This window comes from Nicotiana sylvestris, chromosome 4, assembly GCF_000393655.2.
Source record: "Nicotiana sylvestris chromosome 4, ASM39365v2, whole genome shotgun sequence".
Taxonomy (NCBI): domain Eukaryota; kingdom Viridiplantae; phylum Streptophyta; class Magnoliopsida; order Solanales; family Solanaceae; genus Nicotiana; species Nicotiana sylvestris.
The window spans coordinates 9,891,970-9,915,378 of record NC_091060.1 but is presented as its reverse complement, the minus strand read 5'-3'; the positions used below and the strand labels follow the sequence as shown (position 1 = coordinate 9,915,378).

The 23,409-nt window shown below is 35.9% G+C and overlaps 2 protein-coding genes across 2 annotated transcripts; both read right to left on the bottom strand.

Annotated features, from left to right (window-relative positions):
- Positions 1-18,303: 18,303 nt before the first annotated feature.
- On the bottom strand, positions 18,304-20,099 carry LOC104241817 (alkane hydroxylase MAH1-like). The gene is made up of 2 exons (XM_009796778.2): positions 19,419-20,099; positions 18,304-19,376 (listed from the first exon to the last, which is right to left on the bottom strand). Exons 1-2 carry the CDS (start codon positions 19,908-19,910, stop codon positions 18,375-18,377), a joined length of 1,494 nt encoding a protein of 497 aa, XP_009795080.2. The 5' UTR covers positions 19,911-20,099; the 3' UTR covers positions 18,304-18,374.
- Positions 20,100-21,867: 1,768 nt separating this feature from the next.
- On the bottom strand, positions 21,868-23,409 carry LOC104241831 (alkane hydroxylase MAH1-like). Its single transcript, XM_009796788.2, has one exon. The coding sequence runs from the start codon at positions 23,407-23,409 to the stop codon at positions 21,868-21,870; it is 1,542 nt and encodes a 513-aa protein (XP_009795090.2).

Sequence of the window (23,409 nt, the reverse complement as noted above, 5' to 3'; positions counted from 1 at the left end):
TTCAACTTTGACTCAAAGCTAGCTTGCGGAAATTCGAGAACGGACAACAACAAGTAAACCACAGCAGCAGTGAACAAACCCAGCAAAACTCAGAGAAATCCAATGGAAAACAGCAAAAACAAAATCCCAAGAACTAATATTTCAAACTGAAATGCAAGCGTTTAAGCTAGACAGAAAACTTCTTCCCTTTTTTTTTTAGTTGTATTCTTTCTTAGAGTGTAAATGATGTGTCTTTTTAGAGTGGAAGATGTCTTTTTAAGTGTTCTTAAAATCTGAAAGGAACAACCCTTAAGTAAGCAAAGAAAATCACTTTTGGACAGCTTTTAGTTTACCAAAAGTTTGTTCAAAAGGACTGATTTTTGTTCACCAAACAAAACTGTTCAAAAGACTCACTTTTGTGTGCTAAAAGTTTGTTCAAGGACTGTCCAAAAAGGGAAAAGGACAGTCCTTGAACAACTGTGGCATGGCAGAAGCATGGAGGAAAATGGTACTCTTAGCCACCCTAGATGTTAAAGTAAACAACTTTGTACCCTAAATCATGATCAATCTTAGCTAACTTCAACTTTAAGCAAATTAATACCAGACTAGTTTGCACCAAACCAAAACGAGAAACAAGTAACTAGAACTTAGTTAAACTACCACAAAAAAGTAACTAAAACTTAACACTGAACTATAATCAAGAAAACTTAAAACTTAATGACTAAAATCAAACCAAGCAAGACACATGTTAACAGAGAAAATAACTTAGTGAAAATGTTTGATTTAAGCGAAGACGAAACTGAAAACTAGATAGAAAACAAACTAAAATCGACCACTAATTATTAATCAAAAAAACTAAACTAATAAAAACAAAAATAAAACTAGAGAAACAACAAAGAAATATTGACTACGAATCAAATCAATGTAACTAACTAAAAGATTAATGAGTCAAAAAGTAGCTCAATTGATCTTAGTCGCCTAACCGATACATCTAAACTAATCACGACGAGCAAGGAAAGGGATGATTCGAAGCAACGTACAATGACATGAAAATAATAGTAACCAACTGATTACTACTTAAATTTATAGGAACAACATAAATGTGAATGAAAATTAAACTTTAAAGCTAATGCTAATGCTAATTACAAGAATGAAATCAGGAAAAAAAGGGAAAGAGCTATTACCAACAGTCAGGGACATTCAAGGCCAAATCGCACAACTAAAAGATGCCGAGGATATCAACCAATGAATGTCCGACCCCGAAACGCAAGCTTCCTTTTAGTAGACACCGAAACAAATATGTTCTAGCGTCATACTAGAAGGAAACGTGAGTCTTCCGATCGAATAGGCTTAAAGAATGAGGCAGTGGTAAGGCAGTAGTGGCGGGATAGTGGAGTGGCCGCCGGAATTCGGCCGTATTTTGGTCGTCGGATTTGGGATAGAAACTAATACAGAGAGATAGAACAAAGCAAGACATACATGTTTATGCAAGTATTATCTGAAAATGGGGCGTGGAACTTCATCAATTTGGGGACAAAAGAAGCTAGGTTCTTTTTACGAATTTATGTAGATTGGTGAATATTTGGAGGATTTGGTTCATGGATTTGGAAAGAGGGGAGTGAGAGGAAGAGACTGGTCTAGGTTTTATGGGCTTTAGACGACGTCTGCCGGCGGCGGCAATTTCCGGCCGGCGGAGATGGGCAGTGGACGGCTGGTCTCTAAGAAGAGCGGAGAGAGTGAGAAGAGAGAGGAAGAAGAAAGAGATAAGGGGAAAATATGGGGGCCATTTCCGGTCACCTTAGGGTTTAAATACCAAAAATGGAGATTAAATGGTGATCGTTGGATCAAGCCAAGATGAATCTCATCCACTTAACCAAAACGACGTCGTTTTGACGCGTCCAGTTGGGGCCTGAAAGCTGGGCGGATCTAGAGCTTTGGGCCACTGATTTTGGTCCATTTTTTGCCTTAAAATGACAACATCAACCCCCCCTTAACCCCCTAAATAAAACTAGACTAATTAAATCCAAATAACATCAAATAAAAATAAGAAAAATATGACAAAAAATGGGCATTTACAATACTCTTGACTTGTCCCTTCAAGGATACAACATCCCGATAATGTTGTATGACTCGAACAAATTGTGTACAAGTTGTTGAGTCCAAAGCTCCACCAAAATAAATACTTTTATTCTCTTTTGTATGGAATAAGTTGGAGACTTAGGGTGTGTTTGGTATAACGGAAAATGTTTTCCGTGGAAAATGTTGAAAATATTTTCTTTTAAAATAAGTAGTAATCTTATTTATTTTCCGGTGTTTGATACGCAAATTAAGGAAAATGACTTCTCAAGAGTATTCATAAGTAATTTAGATATAATAAACATGAAGCCATAAACTTTCAAACCTACAACCTTCCGAACCCACATTTTTCATAAATTTTCGAATCGCTAAACTTTCGAAACCGCGGAATTTCGAACCCGTAAACTTTATAACTTCTAAACTCGTAAACTTCCAAATACATAAACCTTCGAACTCATAACGTTGGAACTTGTAAAATTTGAACCTTTAAACCGATAAATAAAAAAACTAAAACTTAAAAATATATTAAAAAAATCTTTTTTTCGGGGGGGGGGGGAGGGGTGCTGGGACGTGTGGGGGGAGGAGGGGGACAGGGACGTGGGGGTGGGGGGCCAGAAAAACAAAAAAACAGAAATGTGAAATTACAAAAAAAAAAAAAAGTAAAATTTGTTTTTAAGTGAAAATACAGGGGGTTGGGGTGGGGTGGGTGGTGCAGAAAAATGAAAAAATAGAAATTTGAAATTACAAAAAAAAAAAATTAAAAAAAAAACTTTTTTGCGGGAGGGGGAGGGGTGGGGGTGGAGGAGTAGTAGGGTGGGTGGTATCGAAAAAACTGAAATTTGAAAAAAAAAACATTTTTGGTGAGAGGTGGTGGGTTGGAGAAGGTTGAGAAGGAGTTTTGGAAAATGTTTTCCCATAAGGAAAATATTTTCCTCCAATTGGAAGAAAATGAGTACATAAGGAAAATGTTTCCAAAATATTTAAGCCAACTAAACATGGAAAAATTGAAAAATATTTTCCTTCATACCAAACACACCCTTAGATTTTCCCATTCTCTTTTTCACTACACAAAGTTCACTTTTTTCATCTACACTACCATATTTTCCCATACCAAACGCAAGGAAACACCACTATTTATAGGTGAAGAATCTCTTTCATAAAATTATTAATAAGGTATACAATGAAATAATTTTTAATCATCAAGTAGTTACTACAACTGAAGGAACCAAAAAAAAAATTCTCTCCATATATAAGGTCAAACGATAACATAACAATCATCCTGGGGCGACTGGTGCACACGCACCGAGCTATGATGACACCGCCCGACACTACAACCGTGCGTCTAACTGATAATAAGGCTCCCACTGCTGGAGAGACCACATATGTGGAAGAAATTACTCTAAAATTGGATACGCTAATGCTGTTGCGGTACCCATGAAAACCAAACCTAGCTCTAAGGTGGTGGCACGACAGACGACATATAACGGGATGCCGGTGGTGATTTTCAAAGCAGAAGACTACTGTGGCGTGATGGCTGAAGAATAAAAATGGACACTAGTTGAAAAATTCATCTACGACATACCAAAAATCGAACTCATCAGATCAAAGTTTCTGGAGCAAATTCCTCTAAAAGGCAAAGTTAGAATTGGGGCTTATGATAACAGGCATGTCTTAATTGATTCTAATAATGAAGCTTATCTAAATAAAGCATATTTCAAAGGATTTTTGGGGATTTCGGGCTCATTGATGCGTATGTTCAAATGGTCCCCTAATTTTGACCCTAATAAAAAACTATCCTTAGCCTCAATCTAGGTGTTACTGCCAGAATTAAAGCATCACCTTTTCAGCTGAGAATACCTAAAACAAATTTTAACACAAGTGGGAACCTCTCTTAAGATAGATGTAGCAATTATAATCAAATCTAGGCCTAACTTGGCAAAGGTAAAAGTGGACGTGGACCTGCTAAAGTCATTACCTAAGAATATATTTGTTGGGCAAGAAGGTCATAGAGTAGGGATAAAAGGACACGAACAGAAACTAGAATACCAAGGTGTTCCAGCATTCTATAAAACTTACAAATTGAAAGGCCATGATCACATCAATTGCAAGGTTTAGGCTAGAAAGAATGCTGCTAAGATTGACGAAGGGCAAGGGAAAAAGGAAGGAAAAAAGGAGCCACAAATCAATAATGTAGAAAGAGAAAAGGCTTCAGGATTCAAACAGAGACGACCAAAGGTAAAGCAAGTACATCTCAATCAAAGAACGACATTCAAGATGAGGATGAGTTTACCCAATTCAAGAGCAAAAAAAAAATTAAGAAATCCAAAGATAAGTTTATACCTCCAAAAATCATGATAGAGAAGAGCAAAGGAAAAGAGAAAGAATCAATCGAGGACAATGTTGATAAGGAAAAGAGAATTGAAGAAGGTACAACCAAAATGCAGACAACTACTAATGAAACACAACTAGAAAGAACTATGATGTCAATCAAAAAGAACAAGAAGAAAAAGAAAAGAAAACAACAAAAAAAGACATCATCTTTCTGAAAATAAAGAACATGATACGAGTCAAGTAAAAAGCAAGCAATCTTATAAGAATAGAGTAAAAGAAACAATGGAGCAGGAAGAGATGGGTAAAGAAACAAGAAAAACAAAAAATAAAAAAGCAAAGAGGATTACAAAAGGAGAATACACTCAATTCTACTGAAGTATATCAAAAAGCTGGGAATGACAAAATGGAACATAGCAGTTGTAACAGTTCCAATGAAGAGATGTTGATCCCTTTCATAGCAGTCACAACTTGTAAGAAATCCAAATGAAGTCAAATTATAGTGGATCTAGGACATATGCAGGTAATTTAAGTTGTAAGCCAAGAGAGACATGGTCCAGATTTGTAGCATAGCTCAAATAATGAATAGTGTTATGATACTAGTGAGGAACATATTGCATAAGACTCTTCAGATGAAGAAGTAGAAGGTTTTCTTGAAGGCAATGAGTCGGACAAGAAAGAAGTGGCAGCCAATCTAAGTGAAACCTTTACACTTAAACCTAAGGAACCTACAGATCCAGTAACCAAGGAGATTGAGCGGGTGATTCAGCACCTAGGCCTATCTACAAGGTCAAAAACATAACAAAAGAACAAAGAAAAATAGGGAAGAAGTAATACATCCCAAGAAAAAGAAGTTAGCTCAACCTACAAAAATTTCTTATGATTAAGATAATTATATGGGATATAAGAGGGATGAAGTCCAAAGGAGCATATCAAAGCCTAGTTCAATTAAGCAAGCTTCACAAGGTGGATTTTGTGGGACTTCAGGAGCCTTTCTTGAAAAGTAACAAAATTGACAGATTTTGAAGAGATATGGGGTATGACCATGCTATTGCTAATGCCCATAGTAAGATCTGGTGTTTTTGGAACTCTACTATGAATTGTTCAGTCATCTCCAAAAGCAGACAACAAATCACTCTTAAATGTAGTTGTTGGGAAGTTCGGATCCATTCCGGATTACTGCAGTCTATGCTAGATCAAAGGAAGCTAAAAGCGTTGTCATGCTCCGAACCTAGGCATGGACGTAACACGATACTCGTGCCTGACTATATGTGACCGAGAGAAAGTTGTTGAATCAACATGAGATATCATAACTACTAAACGGAAGATACACTAGCACATACTGAAATAATGGAAGTCTGGATTATATAAATCAAGTGCGAAAATATTAATACATGTCTAAAATATTTCTTAGACAACATTTCTTAACATGAAAAGCATGTTACTCTGTATAACTGACTCTAGTATATGAAGCCTCTAATGAAGTACTGAAAATAATGATTGTTTGTAAATATTGAAAGACTCTAAAATAATGATAATGCCCCAAAAGAACTAGGCTTACCAAATAATTGGTATGAGAATTCTAGTTCTCTGAATCATCAACATGTAAACCGTTACCTACATCGTGAGATGTAGGCCCCAGACAAAAGGGACATCAGTACATTTGAGCTGCACTGGTATGTAAAGCAACTGAAATAATGAACTGAAACTAAATTGATAAGTGATAACTAATAGCTAAAGAGAACTGATATCTGATATCTGATAACTGAAATGATAATTGACAATTGATAACTAAAATAATAATTGATAACTGAACTGAACAAAGAAAGTAAAGATGTGAATACTCCCTTTTTTGAATGATGAACCACCAATTTATTTGAATAAATTATGGCCTTGGGCCCAATATATATGTGCACAAGCTACGGCCTCAGGCCCAAGTATATGTGTACATAACTACGGCCTCAGGCCCAAAATGCATAAAGCATAAACTACGGCCTCAGGCCCAAACATACATAAAGCATAAACTACAACCTTAGGCCCAAACATACATAAAGCATAAACTACGGTCTCAGGCCTAAACATGCATAAAACATAAACTATGGCCTCATACCCAAATACAGGTGTTCAACATTCAGAGATTTAAATTCATGAATTGAGAATCATACTGCAATATGTGATGCTGAAATACTGAATCATATTGAGTTACATGATACTGGAATACTGAATAGGACTAGACTATAACATGTATTCTTGAACTGATTATGAAAATTGAAACTTCAATTGTTTATGACATACTGAGTAATATAGACTAATACTCGTGGGCATCAAACCCAAGTCTATATTGATTATGCATTGAGCTCACAATATTTAGAATGAAATTCATGAACGAGTTATGAAGCTATAGAATAGAAGTTCTGCAACTATTCAAAGAACTGGGTTTAACTAAATTTCTGAGGCAATTAATAACGTTGTAAAAGAAACATAATGAAGGAAGAATCATAAACATTTCCAAACATAAAGAGTTAGCCTCACATACCTTAACTTCCCGCTCTTGAGCATAATATAATGTTTTCTAACCCTTTCAACTTTAATCCATATGAATACAAGTCAAAGGGATTCCATATTAGCGAATACTCATGTTTTGGTCACTTAGGCATTTTATCAAATTTCTTATGGGCGTAAAGCCTCATATCCCTCATTAGTGGTGTTTCTACACCCAAAACCTTATTCTCTTGCTCTTAAATAAATTCTAAAATCTCAAAATCTTATAATCAATATCATTCTTCTTCACCCATAAGATAAATAACACCCTTAACCAATAATCAACAACCCAAACCTATAATCGTTTGTGCTTTTCTATCAAACCCATCAACCCATATCTCATGAACTTAGAGTTTATAATCATTAATCTAATGCTATAATCAATTAGAGGATACAGACATTACTTTTTGATATTCAATCCTCTTGAATTCGAGTTCTAGGATTTCTTCTCACAACAATGATGTTCCAATCGAATACCTAATGATTTAAAAGGTTTACCCATGTTGATAAGGTATTGGAGAATTGAAATTAACTTAGAATCACCATTAAAACTCACCTTGTATGATGGAGGGGCCTTTGAGGAGTTAGGTTCTTAAAAGCTCCCCTTTCTAGAGCAAGTTTTGTGTTTTGGGTGTGGGGGATGAGGTAGGGCTTATAAAACGGCTTCATGGGTGCGCCCCCAGACAGATGAAGGCGTAACTATGCACCTGAACTGTCACGACCCAAACCGAAGGGCCGCGACGGGCACCCGGTGCTTTACTCAATCGAGTACCAATGTAACATATCTTTCTTATCATGTTATCATGAGAGAATGAGCCAGAAAACCCGTCATGAGATAACAAGAATAAAACATAAGGGAATACTCAACATATGAAGACCCAACATGATATACAAACTAATATATGTGACATACGGGCCTATAAGGCCGACATGACCATTAGTAAACTCGAAACATAGGCCGACAAGGCCATACAATTATCCATACACCTGACATATGTCTACAAGCCTCTAAGAGTACATAAAATCATAAAGGTCGGGACAGGGCCCCGCCATATCAATCAATACATATCCAAAGCATACTGACCAAATAGGCAACTCCGGAGCAAGTGGAGTGCACCAACACCTTCGCTGAGCTGATAGCCTACTAGGAGGACTGTCAACCTATCAATCGGGACCTGCGGGCATGAAATGCAGCGTCCCCAGGCAAAAGGGACGTCAGTACGAATAAAGTACCGAGTATGTTAGGCAGGAAAGCATAAACAAGAACAGTAATGTAAAGAGAGAGATAGAGGAGATACAACCTGTAACATCAGAGTGCCTCTGGGGGTTACTGATATGAAATGCATAATACATATATATACATAAACTTTTTAAAACATTCGCCTCTGTGGGCATCATCATCATCATATCGTACCCGGCCTCAAAGAGGACTCGGTAAAAGCGTACCCGACCATCATAAGGTTCGGTAGAATCGTACCCGGCCACGTGGAGCTCGGTAAACCAACTGATCAGTGGTTGCACAATAGGTGTCGTACCCGGCCGACTATAGTGCGGCTCGGTAGAGTAAAATAGATACATATATATATAATGCATGCTCAACTCATGGAATTACCTTCTAAACCTTTTGGAGTGACTTAAGAGCACTATGGACATCCATACCCTCAATATGAACCTTAGTAGGATTCAAGGATCATACACACTTGCTTAGAATAATTTTATAAGGAAAGAACAACATGGACAACCTTAGTTGCTAGGAGTAGATCCGTTATGAAGTAGCGTATTCATTTCACTTTAGATCATGCCAAAAGAAAGAAGAAAGTGCCTTAACATACCTTAAACCCGTTGAGTCCCTAATCCCTTCCAAGCAACTCTTCAAACAAGTCAACTCAATCTATCATAGTATAAGGAGATTCAAAATCAGTGCTGAGCAAAGGCTAAGTCTATAACTTAAGCTAGTAGCTCGTTTACGTAAATTTGGGCAGCATCTCCCTTGTAACAAGGGCCTCCTCCAATACCATATACCAACAACAATTACCAGAGCAATCCATCAATACATAATTATCAATATCAAGACACCATATAACAACAACAAGTCACAACTACATTACGACGAGCGGCAAGCTCCGATTGGAATCCGTATACCCCTTATCAATCCTTATAGACTTCTTACTTCAACATAAAAGTATCATTAACATGATAATGAAGTCATTAATCAATGATTCCAGCCTTAAACCATATATTTATAACAACGAAAATAATCCACAACTTCAACTATCCTCAATTAGCAACTTTATTCACTAGTTCATGTCTAGCCCATCCATTTAACTTAATCAACATCAAGATAACCTTAGGCACAAGCAAGATCACAATATACATACCTTATACAGTAACTTCAAGTCAAAATCCAAGTTATATTCAGTTTACAACAACCCTTAATAGCAATACAACACCATAGAAGTGACTTAAGCTAATCCAAGTATTATCTTGTAGTTTATCATCCTAACAACTTAACCAACATACAAGCAAGATTAAGCACAATTAGTAGGCTGTTATACTCACCTTAGACAGCAGCAAAAACTTGGAATTTCATCCAAATACAGCCCACAACAATCCTCAATGACAACACAACCTCAAAGAGGTGTTGTTCTTCACTAGAACTAAGTTTTGATGTTGAAATATGGTGTAATCACTTTGGAATCACTTCAAACCCTTGTGGTATATGTTTAGGAGGGTTAGGAGAAGTTTGGAGACGAATTTTAGTTGAAAAATGAGCAAAAATAGGCGTCCAAATCGTTTATAAATTGAAGTAGGTCAACCACCGCCTAAGTGGGTCCCATTGGGAGCTGCTTGCGCGGTCTCGCGAAAACGCGAATATCTATCTACTCCAATTTCGTATTAACGAACAGTTTAATATGTTAGAAACTAGAATAATAGACCTTCAATTTGGTAGGTATAAAACCCCATGATTCCAAGTATATTTGGAGAAATTCTCAGATATATTTGACCTAAATTTCAGCAAATTTATGAATGTAACTTGTGATGACCTTTGCCAACTCTTGTTCCACAACTTGCTTGCCTTCAAAATGTAGAAAATGAATATCATACGACTAAAATAACTCATATAATAACATTCTTATCATGTTAATAACCCTAATCTCACCCCAAAGTACATGTTATAACATTCGAAACTTGTCGACTTTCGACGAAACTTATTTTCTTCAATTGGTTTAGCTTCTAAGATTTCCAACCCTCTTGGTACTCGTTATTCATGATCTTAAATATTTGTAACCTCCAAGGTAACATGATTAACTTACTTTATTTGCTTCCAAATATAATCTCATTTCCGAGCTTACATCAATGACTTACGACGTACTCTCACGTATGAAAACTTGGGGTGTAACATGAACGTGCATCAAAGCAGTAGCACTATCACAAGTGTGCGGCCGTGTAGGGGACCAGTTGGGCGCGCAAACTATGCATTGTCTAGTAAAACATGCATAATGTTTTGCATAGAGGTCCGTTAGGACTCCATAATATATCATTGAAAAGTTATTTCAAAGGTCACAACTTTTGTGCTTTGAGTTTTCTCAAAATCCTAACAAAATTTTATAAAATCTGGCTGAAAGACAGACCTTCCATAAACTTATTCCATTTTATCAAAACTTATGCACCTCGCTCTCCATCTTGATTCTAAAACAGTTATTTTCACCCATACTCATCCCAATAGGACTTCATATGTCTAAGATGTCATATTAACAATTATTTAACACGTCCACACCTAGTCCTAATTTACAAAGTGTTACAAGAGTGTACATATGGAACAAACTGATGGATCTAAACTCTATTATTGATGGTCCTTGGGCGATTGGAGGGGATTTTAATTCTATCATGGCCTTAGAGGAGAAGAAAGGTGTTGTTCCCTTTAGACTAAGCAATGATATTGATTTTATCACCTTTACAGGAGATTGTAGAATGACTGATTCAGGCTTTACTGGTAATATCTTGACATGGTGTAATGGTAGAGGTAGGAAGAATAGAATCAGTATGAGATTGGACAGAATCATGCACAATGATGAATGGTTTTATCATTTGTCTAAAACAAGGTCTGATCATAATTTACTTCTTGTGTCATGCTCCAAGGATAATCATCAAATGATCAAATATTTCAGATTTCGCAATTTTTGGACTAAACAAGAAGACTTCATTCCTCTTGTCAAAACTACTTAGGACATGAAAATTGAAGGAAATCCTATGTGGACCCTTCACCAAAAGTTTAAAGTCTGGCTAAAGAACTGAACAAATGGTCAACGGAAAACATAAGTGATATTTTTGAAAATGTAAAATAACTGGAGAATGAAATCAACATGTACGAGGCCATTAATGAAGTCAACAACTCTGGTCAAAATAGAGAAAGGCTATACAAGACATAAGCATAGTACATAAGCTGTCTTAAGAAGGAAGATTCTATTCTTAGGCAGAAAGCTAGGGTCAAATGGGCAGAAGAAGGTGATACTAATTCTAAGTACTTTTATAGTGTCATCAGGGAGAAGAGGTGAAGATCACAGATCTACAGGATCAAGAACAGAAAAGATCAATGGGTGAAGGGTACTCAAGAAATTTCTGAGGCAGCAGTAGATTATTTAAGCCATATGTTCTCTGAGCAAAATTCTGAATCCAATATGCAGATACTTAGATACTGTGAGAGCCTCATTACTGATGAAGACAACCGTCTGATGCAAAAAATGCTTGAGGAAGAAGATATTAAAGATGCTATATTTTCTATGGGCCCTAGCAGCTCTGCAAGTCCAAACAGTTTTAGTGGCCACTTTTATCAGGTTATATGGAATATAATCAAAAAGGATGTTATTGAATTGATCACCTCTTTATTTCAGGGTACTATTCTTAGCAAGTACTTCAGACATACTTGACTTGCTCTCATTCCTTAAGTCACTTCTCCTGATAATTTTTCACAACTCAGGCCGATTAGTCTTTGTAGTTTTTCTAATAAGATCCTCTCCAAGATCTTGGCCATAAGACTGAACTCTTTAATTCCAAAACTTATTCTTAACAATCAGTTAGGATTTGTCAAAGGATGATTGATTACTGAAAATATTCTTTTGACTCAAGAAATCACTCAAGGAATTAGATCCAAAAACAAGAATGGAAATGTGGTCATCATATTGGACATGTCTAAAGCTTAAGATAAAATGTCCTGGACCTTTCTTACTTTTGTCCTAAGGAAATTTGGTTTCGCTGAAGGTTTTATTGGGATGATCCATAGACTTATCGCCAATAACTGATACTCTGTAATCATCAATGGTATTAGATTTGGATTCTTCAAGTCTACGAGGGGTCCTAAGCAAGGTGATCCTCTCTCATCGGCTCTTTTTATTCTTGCAGCAAAAACACTCACAAGGGCCTTGAACTATCCGCAAAAACTCACCATTCCCTTTCACTTATCTTGGTTGTCCCATCTACTCAGGCAGGAAGAAGATCTGCTATTTTGCAGACATTTCCAAAAAGATCGTTAACAAAATAGCAGGTTGGCAAGACAGGTTTTTATCTCTAGGTGAGAAAGCTATTATTATTAATCATACCCTACAGTCCTAGACTCTTCATATATCTGTGGCTATTCAACCTACGAAAATTGTCCTAGAAGAGTTAGAGATGCATCCAACTTCTTTTGGGGGAAAATAGATGGGAAAAATAGCTATCAATGTAGTTCCAGGAGCAATATGTGTTACCCTAAAGAGGAAAGAGGTTTAGAATTTAAGAGTTTACTTGATATCTGTAACTCATTCTCTACTAAGAGGTGGTGGAGATTGAGAATGGAGAGCTCTCTTTGGTCTGAATTCCTTAAACCAAAATACTATCAAAGGAGTAATCTACTCTCTAAAGTGATAAGCTCTAAAGACTCCAGCAGTTGGAAAGATCTTCTCACCAGTAGAGAGAGGATTGAGCAAGACATCAATTGGAAAATAAACAAAGGAAATAGTTTTTTTATGGGATAATTGGACTTGTAAATGCTTCCTTTTCCACTTACTAGAACATACTCCTAAACTCGGCAATGAGAAGGTATGCTCTTTTATTTATGATAATCATTGGGACTTGGACAACATCACATATGATATGCCAGGTTATCTTATAGATATTATTAGTGATATTAACACTGGCATCCTACTTTCAATGAAAATGCTATATGGAACCTCTCTCCAAATGGTTCTTTCTCATGTTCCTCAGCCTTTCAATTTGTCAGAAAGAAAAACAGCCCCTTACTACAACTTTTTACATCTGAATTGAAGAAATTCCTTTCAAAATTTCATTCTTCACGTGGAAACTCCTCAAAAAGATATTACCTCTTGATGATTCTATGCATAGGTTTGGTTTTAACTGTTGGGAATAAAAATAGAATATCCCGCCCAGGAATAATATCCATGATAAATCACAATAATACAAGAGAGTAACAAAGACACCAAATCTTTTAAGGAGCAATAATACCACTATAATAATATAACTTAGTAGTGCAAAATACTACTACAACTTCGAAAAAAATAACACTCTTTATTTTAAAGACCTCACTACAATATTACTCACACTCATTATTTATCTCACAGACTATAATGTGTGGATTACTCTCTCTATCTTCAGTTGCTTCTCTCTCGTTTTGGTGTGTTTGAAAGGAAGAACGAAAGCTTCTATTTATAGGAAACGTTTCCAGATTTGGCTTTCTAAAATCAGATTTGTCTTTTGCAAAATCTGATTTGCAAATTGCACGTTTAAGCCAATTGTTGTCTTCTTTTCCTTTTTCTTTTATTTCTTTTTTATCTAAATGGGTCCCACAAATCTCTCCCTTAATTTTGATTTTTCTTCTTCATTAAAAGTCTCGATCTCAATCTCTGAAAATCTTTAAACTTGAGCGGCTTTTGAAAAATATTTGCAACTTGGTAATGAGATTTTACATATTTGAGCTCTACTTTATTCTTGGCACCATGCTACCTTTACTTGTAGCCTTTAGCCACAAGTTGTGCCTTATATCTCTCCACATCTCCATCAGCATTTTTCTTTGTCTTGTATACCCATTTCACTCCAATTGCTCGATGACCCTTGGGAAGAATTGTTAACTCCCAAGTGTTGTTCTTATCTATTGACTCAATATCCTCCTCCATGTCTTGTCTCCACCTTTTGTTTGTAACAGTTTCATCAAAGTTCATTGGTTCACTGCCAGCAAAGAGACAACATAAAAAATTAAATTAGTAACTTCTTTTGTGTCCTCATAGAGCTCTTGAATACTCCTTGTCCTTTGCGACTGTTCATTTGAACTTTCTTGAGAAGATGGAGATGGCACATTGGTTGGAGAAGGAGGTGGAGTTGTATGCTGCACAGGTTCCATGGTCTCTGGTTCTTCTTCATCACCAAAGTATGGAAGAAAATCATATGAAGTTTCTTCCTGAGCTTCCCAATCCCATGCCAATTCTTCATCAAATTCAACATCGTGACTTACCATCACCTTGCCACTGCTTGGGTTGTATAATTTGTAGCCTTTTGAACTTGTATCATAGCCAACAAATACATGCTTGATACTTCGATCGTCATGCTTTGCTCTCCCTTGATGTGGCACATGAGCATAGGCTATGCTCCGAAAGATTCTCAAGTGCTTGACACTTGGCTTTCTTCCGCTCCATATTTCTTGAGGAGTTTGATCTCTAACATTCCTTGTTGGAGACCTGTTGTTCAAATAAACTGCACAAGAAACAGATTCGGCCCAAAATTCCTTAGGTATACTTTTAGCTTTCAACATACATCTAGTCATATTAAGAATCGTTCAATTCTTTCTCTCTGCAACTCCATTTTGTTGGGGTGAATAAGGTACCGTTAGAGGGCGACGAATTCCATGAGATTGATAGAAGTCATTAAATTCTTTTGAAGTGAATTCGCCTCCTCTGTCGGACCTTAAAACTTTTATTTCATAACCACTTTCTTTTTTCACAAGTACTTTAAAAAATTTAAAAGCGGCAAAAGCTTCAAATTTTTGTTTCAAGAAATAAACCCAAGTCTTTTTACTAAAGTCATCAATGAAGAGCAGAAAATATTTACTTTTACCAAAGGAAGATGGATTGATTGGTCCACACATATCAGTATGGACAAGCTAAAGCGGTTTGGTTGATCTTAACATGGGCTCCTTTGGAAAACTCCTCCTTGCATGTTTTCCAAGAAGACAAGCTTCACACAATTGATTGGGATGGCTGATTGATGGCATCCCATGCACCATGTTCTGTTCTCCCATTGTTTTTGAGCGCTTCAAAATTCAAGTGCCCAAATCGCATGTGCCAACATCATAATTCATCTTGCACATTAGCCTTCAAACACTTTGCATCAATTGTTGTACGATTCAGAGAAAATAATCTATTCTTTGCCATATGCACTTTAGCAATTAGAATTCCACTTAAATCTCTAAGCCAAATATGCATGTTTTTCATGTGGATGTCATATTCCTTTTCAAGAAGTTGGCCCAAAATCAATATATTACCTTTTAATTTTGGCACTTAATAAACATCTTAAATTAACTTGTGACTACCATCTGTACAGGAGATCAGAATCGTACCAATCCCTTCGATTTGAATATTTGAGGTATCTCCAAAGGACACATACCTCTCACTATTTTATTGATCTCCACAAACTTCTCTTTGCATCCACACATATGATTGCTTGCTCCATTGTCCAAATACCACGAGCTGCAATCATCTCTGTCTTATTTCTTGAGTTCCATCAACAACGTTGACTCAACTTCTTCTTTATTGTCGTCAACAAGGTTAGCTTTTTTTCAACATTGCTACAACAATCCCAAGAGTAATGGCGAAATTTATGACAATTATAGCACTCAATTTTTGATTTGTCATACCTTTGTCCATTATTTTCTTGATAGTAGCCACGTCCTCTTCCTCCTCTATGTCCACAACCACGACCTCTGAATGTTTAGTAAATTTTAGCTTCATTGTTCAAGTTGTTATCGTTACTTCTTCCTCGTCCATGACCGCCACGACCTCGTCCCCGTCCATTCCTTCGATAGCTCTTTTCACCTCCATAATCCTTGAAGGATGCCTGAGTTTTAAGAAGTTGCTCTAGTGGCACTTCTTGTCTCCTTTTGATCTTTTCTTCGTGTTTCTGTAAAGAACCCTCCAATTGCTCCACCGTCATAGAGTCTAAATCTTTAGACTCCTCAATAGCACACACCACAAAATCAAATTTAGGTGTTAAAGTGCGAAGGATCTTTTCTACCACACGGACATCTTCTATGTCCTCTCCGTATCTTCTTAGTTGATTCACAACAACCTTCACTTTTGAACAATAATCCGAAATGCATTTGGATTCTTTCATTTTTAAAACTTCAAAATCAGCCCTTAGAGTTTGAAATTTTACCTTACTCACCTTGTCAACTCCTTGGAGAGAATTTTTTAAAATCTACCAAGCTTCCTTTGAGGTGGTAGCATCTGCCACCTTCTCAAACATGGCATTATCTAGACATTAGTGGATGAGCGTGATGGCTTGTTGATCTTTCTTCCTTATTTTTGCCAATACATCTTTTTCATTTTGAGGTAGAGATTCCTCATTATCGATTTTTTCACACCATCTGTCTATGATTTCCCACACATCATGGGAGCCAAGAATGGCTTTCATGCGTACACACCATTTCTCATAATTATCTTTTGTGAGACGGGGATACTGAAAAGACAGCGTACCATTACTCGCCATGGCTCTGATACTACGTTGTTGGGAATAAAAATATAATATCCCACCCAGGAATAATATCCACGATAAATCACAATAACACAAGAGAGTAACAAAGACACCAAATCTTTTAACGGGGTAAAATATAATATCCGAGCTGAACAATATTACCACTATAATATTACAACTTAGTAGTGCCAAAAGACTACTACAACTTCGAAAGAAATAACACTCTTTATTTTAAACACCTTACTACAATATTACTCGCACTCACTATTTATCTCACAGATTACAATCTGTGGATTACTCTCTCTAACTTCTATTTAGATGAAAAACAAAAGCTTCTATTTATAGGAAAAGTTTCCAGATTTGGCTTTCTAAAATCAGATTTGCATCTTTCCAAATCAAATTTGTCTTTTGCAAAATTTGATTTGCAAATTGCACGTTTAAGCCAACTGTTGTCTTCCTTTTCTTTTTCTTTTATTTTTTTTATTTAAATGGGTCCCACATTAACTTGGTTTCAAGATGTTCTTGTTGCAGGGTTCCCAAGAATGAGACCACTGATGATGTTCTTATTGGAAGCGACACCGCCAAACAAGCCTGGAGGAAAATCTCTACTCCGCTAGGGATTATGTTTACTGGAGATAATGTCATAAATTGCTTTTGGCAGTGGTGGAAGGCACCAGCTAAAAACTATGTCCACAAGTATCTTCTCCACATCACACCTAGCATTTTATGCTGCGAAATATGGAAAGCAAGGTGTAAGAGCAAGTATGAGAAAACACAAATATCTTCTAATAGCATTTATCACTATTTTCTATTTCAGGTAAAGGTGACAGTGGAAAAGAAATTCAGCAAAATGGAGCATACCTGGAACTAGAAAGATGTTTGATCCATAGAAAAAAATTACAAACCAAGAATTACTAATATCATGGTGAACTGGAAAAGTACGACTAGTAATTCGTGAAAACTCAAAACAGATGGCAACTATATGAAGTCTCAAAATAAGGCAGGAGCTGGAGGAATTTTTAGAAATAGAAATGGGGACATGATTATGGCTTTTGTATATCCCACCCAATTCTACACTAACAATTTTAGTGAAGCTCAAGCAGCTTTAATTGGGATTTCATGGTGTTGTGATAAATAAGTCAACGAGTTGTACTCCATGATAATTGTTAACTTGATCAATGGACAATCCAAACCACCATGGAGATTACAACCAATAAATGAAGCTATCCAGAAAAAGATGAAGCACAGAAACATCCAAGTGAATCATTGTTATAGAGAAGGAAACGAGGTGGCAAATCTGGCAAAGGCAGGCACCACTATACAAGAGAACAAGATATATTTACATGAGAACGATCTTCCTCGAAAAGCTAAAGGACCTTTGAGAATGAACAAGCTGCAGCTTCCATCCTTCAGGAGAAGGGCAAAAAAACACTCCACATGGTGTTAGTCAAATCAGGAGCAAATAAATGCACGTTGACTGATTAAAATCAGTACTAAGAATTACTTATGACCAAATGCTGAATTCATCAATTCTTATTCTAAGCTAGGAGAATTGGAAACAAAAAAGAATAGAAGAACAAAATTTAAAAAAGAAAAAAAAAAAGGAAAGAGTTAAAAGAAAAAACAAAGCTTAGGAAAAAAAACAGAAGTGCATACTTGCAATTATTTGAACATGAATACAAGTAACATTATAGCCTGGGAGCAACATAAGAGTACTATGCCCACCTCTTCTTAACCCTAACCTTAAAACCATGTTTCATGTGGAGGATAACAGAGCAATTAGGGGAAACATCATGATCTTTTACCATTTTAATCTCGTAATTATGGATGATAACAGCGGCCATAACTTTTAATTGAGTGAAAGATGTTTCTATCCCTATGCATTTTCTTGGTCCTGCACCAAAAGTCAAAAACTTGTAAGATGCCTCATGTTTTATCGTTCCACACTCTGATATCCATCTCTCTGGCTTGAATTCCGAAGCTTCCTTTCCCCAAATGAATTCCATCCTCCCCATCGCATACAAATTAAACATCACTCTCATCTTGGGATGAACATGGTGACCACTTGGGAGAATATCATGTTTCTGTGGCCTCTTGTGCTGGAATGGAACAGGGGGATACAACCTCATTGTTTCGCACAATGCAGCATGTAAATAAATCATATTTTTCAAATCTTCGGCCGTAAAAAGCTTCCATTTTTCAGCTTCTTCCATGGGGATGATTGTCTTAAGTTGTTCCCTTATATTTTTTTCAACCCCGGGGTATGTGAAAACCAACCAAATAAACCAAGTAAGACAGGAGTTAACTGTATCGCATCCTGCAAACAAGAAGCTAAATATTGTATCCCTCAAAAATTTATTATCAAACTTCAACCCTGTTGTCCTTTCTCCATTATTGACTATGCATAATGTTAATAAGTCAAAACCATCTTCTTGTTGCTTAGATTTTGCTCCTTTGCTCAATTCTTCACGTTTCATCAATATAAATTTTTCTATAATTTGGTCAACAACTTCCACAGCTTTACTTAGCTTCTTTTCTTGCCCAACTCCAAGCCATTTTTGCAACTTCCAAATATTCTCTGGCAATAAATGGCGTATGACTATAACATAATCAATATCTTCCATAGCTTTCACAAATGGAACATATGGGAACTCAAGAGAGAGGCAACCAAGATCAAAGCCTGTGACTACTTTACATATTGTATCAAAGGTCAACCTCTTGAAAATATCTTACAAATCAAAAATTCTATCTTCTTTAGCCATGAATTCAAGAATCGGAATCAGGCCATCTTTGACCTTGTCATCAATAGTTTTTATCAAACACTTGTGATATCTCTGATTAATCATCAGTTCTTTGGCATATTTGCTTTGTTTCTTCCATAAATCAAAGTCAGAATTAAAAATCCCATCACCAAAAGCATCAAAAATCTTCTTGAATTCTGGCCCTTTTGGAAAATTTGAAGAATTTGTACTCATTATATAATGTACATTTGCAGGATCTACTGTGCCAAGCATGTCCATATTAGTAAACCAAGGGCCTTTCAGCAAGAAAGTACCTCCAGTTTTTGAAAGAACCTCTTTAGCCACTTCATGGATTTTGTGTATATTGAGAAGAAGGGCTGGGAACATCCCCAGAAATGGATAATTCCTTGGTAGGCCATTATTTCCTAAAGCCCAGAATATAAGAAAGAAAAACATTGCTATAAATATTTCAAGGTACCCTATTGAGGCTATCAGAGAACTAAAAGCCATTTCTTTCGTAATGTGAATTCTTTTGGCAGTTTTTTCACTTGATGCTTCTTGTTATATGAACAACACTCTATTCTATTTATAGCTAGGGATCCAAGATTGGAATATGTGCATAGCCATGTGATTATATATATGACTCAAGTGTCCATCGATCATTCAGATTTTAGTTTAACTAATTTTCATTGATGCATGGATAAATAATTCATTTTGTAATGTAACAGATAACGTGTCTTATTTTCAAAATTATAAATTTTACTTGTTATAGAGTTACTTGTAGACTTTTGAATGACTTGATAATATAAAAATACCTTTACACTGTCAGTGTGTAGAAGTTAAAATCTGTAGAGTTGTATGATTCTTGTGTGTGCGCGCGCATAGTACGTAGTTCGTTTTTTTTATACTAGTTTCTATACTGGAAGTCAGCCAAAACGTTTTATGCTGCGAGTAACTTTTTACGTCAGAAAGCTATGAAATTATAGAAAAAACAACAAAATACCGTTGTTTGCACTCATTTAATATTAAATCTCTAAACCTTCCTTGTCCGCGAATGTTACCATTCGTGTCCCTTACGCCACGACGTCGTGAGATATCACGTGGAGAGTTAAACCACTTCGATATCTCAAGCAATAAGGAATATGGAGTGATGAATATGAATCTTTCACGCTTAAGTATTTCTAGTGTTGGAAATAAATGAAATTTTTGGTATGGAGCTCTTTCCCCTTTTAATTCTTTTGAAGTTTTTTTTAATTTATAGACATTGAAAATTTGTCAAATTAGTGCATAAAAAAATTTGGACTATGGCCTCCACAAGATGAGCTCATTAGGGTTAAGTCTTTGGTGACTACTCCACCGAAACCCTAATTCATGTCTATGAATAAGGATATACTTATCCTTAAAAAATGATCTCATCAATTCCATAAATTCTCGGAATATGTCAAAAAAGAGATCAAATATACGATCTCCGAAATTGTATAAAGCTCTTAGAATATTCATTAAGAGATCAAAGACATGTCAAATATGTCTTGCTCAAAGTTCTAGCAATATTCAAGATCCAAATTGAGTGTTGCTACATACTTCTTGATCATCAAATATATTAAGGAGATGCATATCATCCTACATTTTGAGCAATCGAATTACGGAAAACAAATCGGAGGGAAGAATCAAGAGATAAACAGAATTGTGTAACCCGCAATATTTATCAATAAAATTATTTTTTTTTTATAGTTGTTTGTGAATGTAGTTTATTTTTCTACAAAAATTTATTGCTAACACTCATTTTTCCTTCTATTAGGTAGGTTGTGCTTTTGTCAGGGTATATTGATCAATAATATGGATATATTCGGTACGTTCTAAGCTAATTCAATTTGCTGTTTTGAATTTTTGTTTATAAATAGCCAAATAGTTAGACTGAAATTGGTCTGTTTTGTTAAATATTCTCTCTCTTGATTCGACACTATTGAGTAAAGTTATTAAGAAAAGAAAGTGTCAAGATAAAATATGAGCCTATCAAACAGATAACTTGGTGATGAAAAGCATAGCTCAATTCTCTTTGATAGCTCATCTTAATGAAATTTATTTTTATAAAGTTTAATCACTTTGTCCATATGTTTTAAATGCAAAATAGCAACAATAATTACACCTCAATTCCAATCCTCATTTCTTTCTTTAACGTTGATAACACATATAGACATAACGACAAGCAATCTCATGGAAGCCATAATCAAATCAGGAGCAAATAAACGCACATTGACTGATTAAAATCAGTAAGAATTACTTATGACCAAATGCAACTGCATTCATCAATTCTTATTCTAAACTTTTGGGAAACAGAAATGAATAGAAGAACAAAATTAAAGAAAAGAAAAAGTTAAAACAATAACAAAAAGAAGATCACTGCATACTGAAAATTATTTGAGCATGAACACAAGTAACATTACAGCTTGAGAGCAACAAAAAAGTACTATGCCCATCTCTTCTTAACCCTAACCTTAAAACCATGTTTCATGTGGAGGATAATGGAACAATTAGGGGAAACATCATGATCTTTTACCATTTTAATCTCGTAATTATGGATGATTGCAGCGGCCATAACTTTTAATTGAGTGAAAGATGTTTCTATCCCTATGCATTTTCTTGGTCCTGCACCAAAAGTCAAAAACTTGTAAGATGCCTCATGTTTTATCGTTCCACACTCTGATATCCATCTCTCTGGCTTGAATTCCGAAGCTTCCTTTCCCCAAATGAATTCCATCCTCCCCATCGCATACAAATTAAACATCACTCTCATCTTGGGATGAACATGGTGACCACTTGGGAGAATATCATGTTTCTGTGGCCTCTTGTGCTGGAATGGAACAGGGGGATACAACCTCATTGTTTCGCACAATGCAGCATGTAAATAAATCACATTTTTCAAATCTTCTGCCGTAAAAAACTTCCATTTTTCAGTTTCTTCCACGGGGATGATTGCCTTAAGTTCTTCTCTTATATTCCTTTCAACCTCAGGGTGTGCGAAAACCAGCCAAATGAACCAAGTAAGGCAGGAGTTAACTCCATCACGTCCGGCAAACAAGAAGCTAAATATTGTATCCCTCAAAAATTTATTATCAAACTTCAACCCTGTTGTCCTTTCTCCATCATTAACTATGCATAATGTTAATAAGTCAAAACCAACTTCTTGTTGCTTAGATTTTGCTCCATTGCTCAACTCTTCACGTTTCATCAATATAAACTTTTCTATAATTTGGTCAACAACTTCCACAGCTTTGCTTAGTTTCTTTTCTGGCCCAACTCCAAGCCATTTTTGCAGCTTCCAAATACTCTCCGGCAATAAATGGCGTATGACTATAACATAATCAATATCTTCCATAGCTTTCACAAATGGAACGCATGGGAACTCAAGAGAAAGGCAACCAGGATCAAAGCCAGTGACTACTTTACATATTGTATCAAAGGTTAACCTCTTGAAAATATCTTGCAAATCAAAAATTTTATCTTCTTTAGCCATGAAATCAAGAATCGGTATCAGGCCATCTTTGACCTTGTCGTTAATGGTTTTTATCAAACATTTGTGGTATTTCTGATTAATGACCAGTTCTTTGGCATATTTGCTTTGTTTCTTCCATAAATCAAAGTCAGAATTAAAAATTCCATCACCAAAAGCATCAAAAATCTTCTTGAATTCTGGTCCTTTTGGAAAATTTGAAGAATTTGTACTCATAATATAATGTACATTTACAGGATCTACTGTGCCAAGCATGTCCATATTAGTAAACCAAGGGCCTTTCAACAAGAAAGTACCTCCAGTTTTTGAAAGAACTTCTGTAATCTTTTCATGGATTCTGTGTATATTGAGAAGTAGGGTTGGAAACATTCCGAGAAATGGATAATTTCTTGGTAGGTCATTTTTGGTATTTCCTATAGCCCAGAATACAAGAAAGAAAAAGATTGCTATAAAGATTTCAAGGTACCCTACTGAGGTTAATAGAGAACTGAAAGCCAT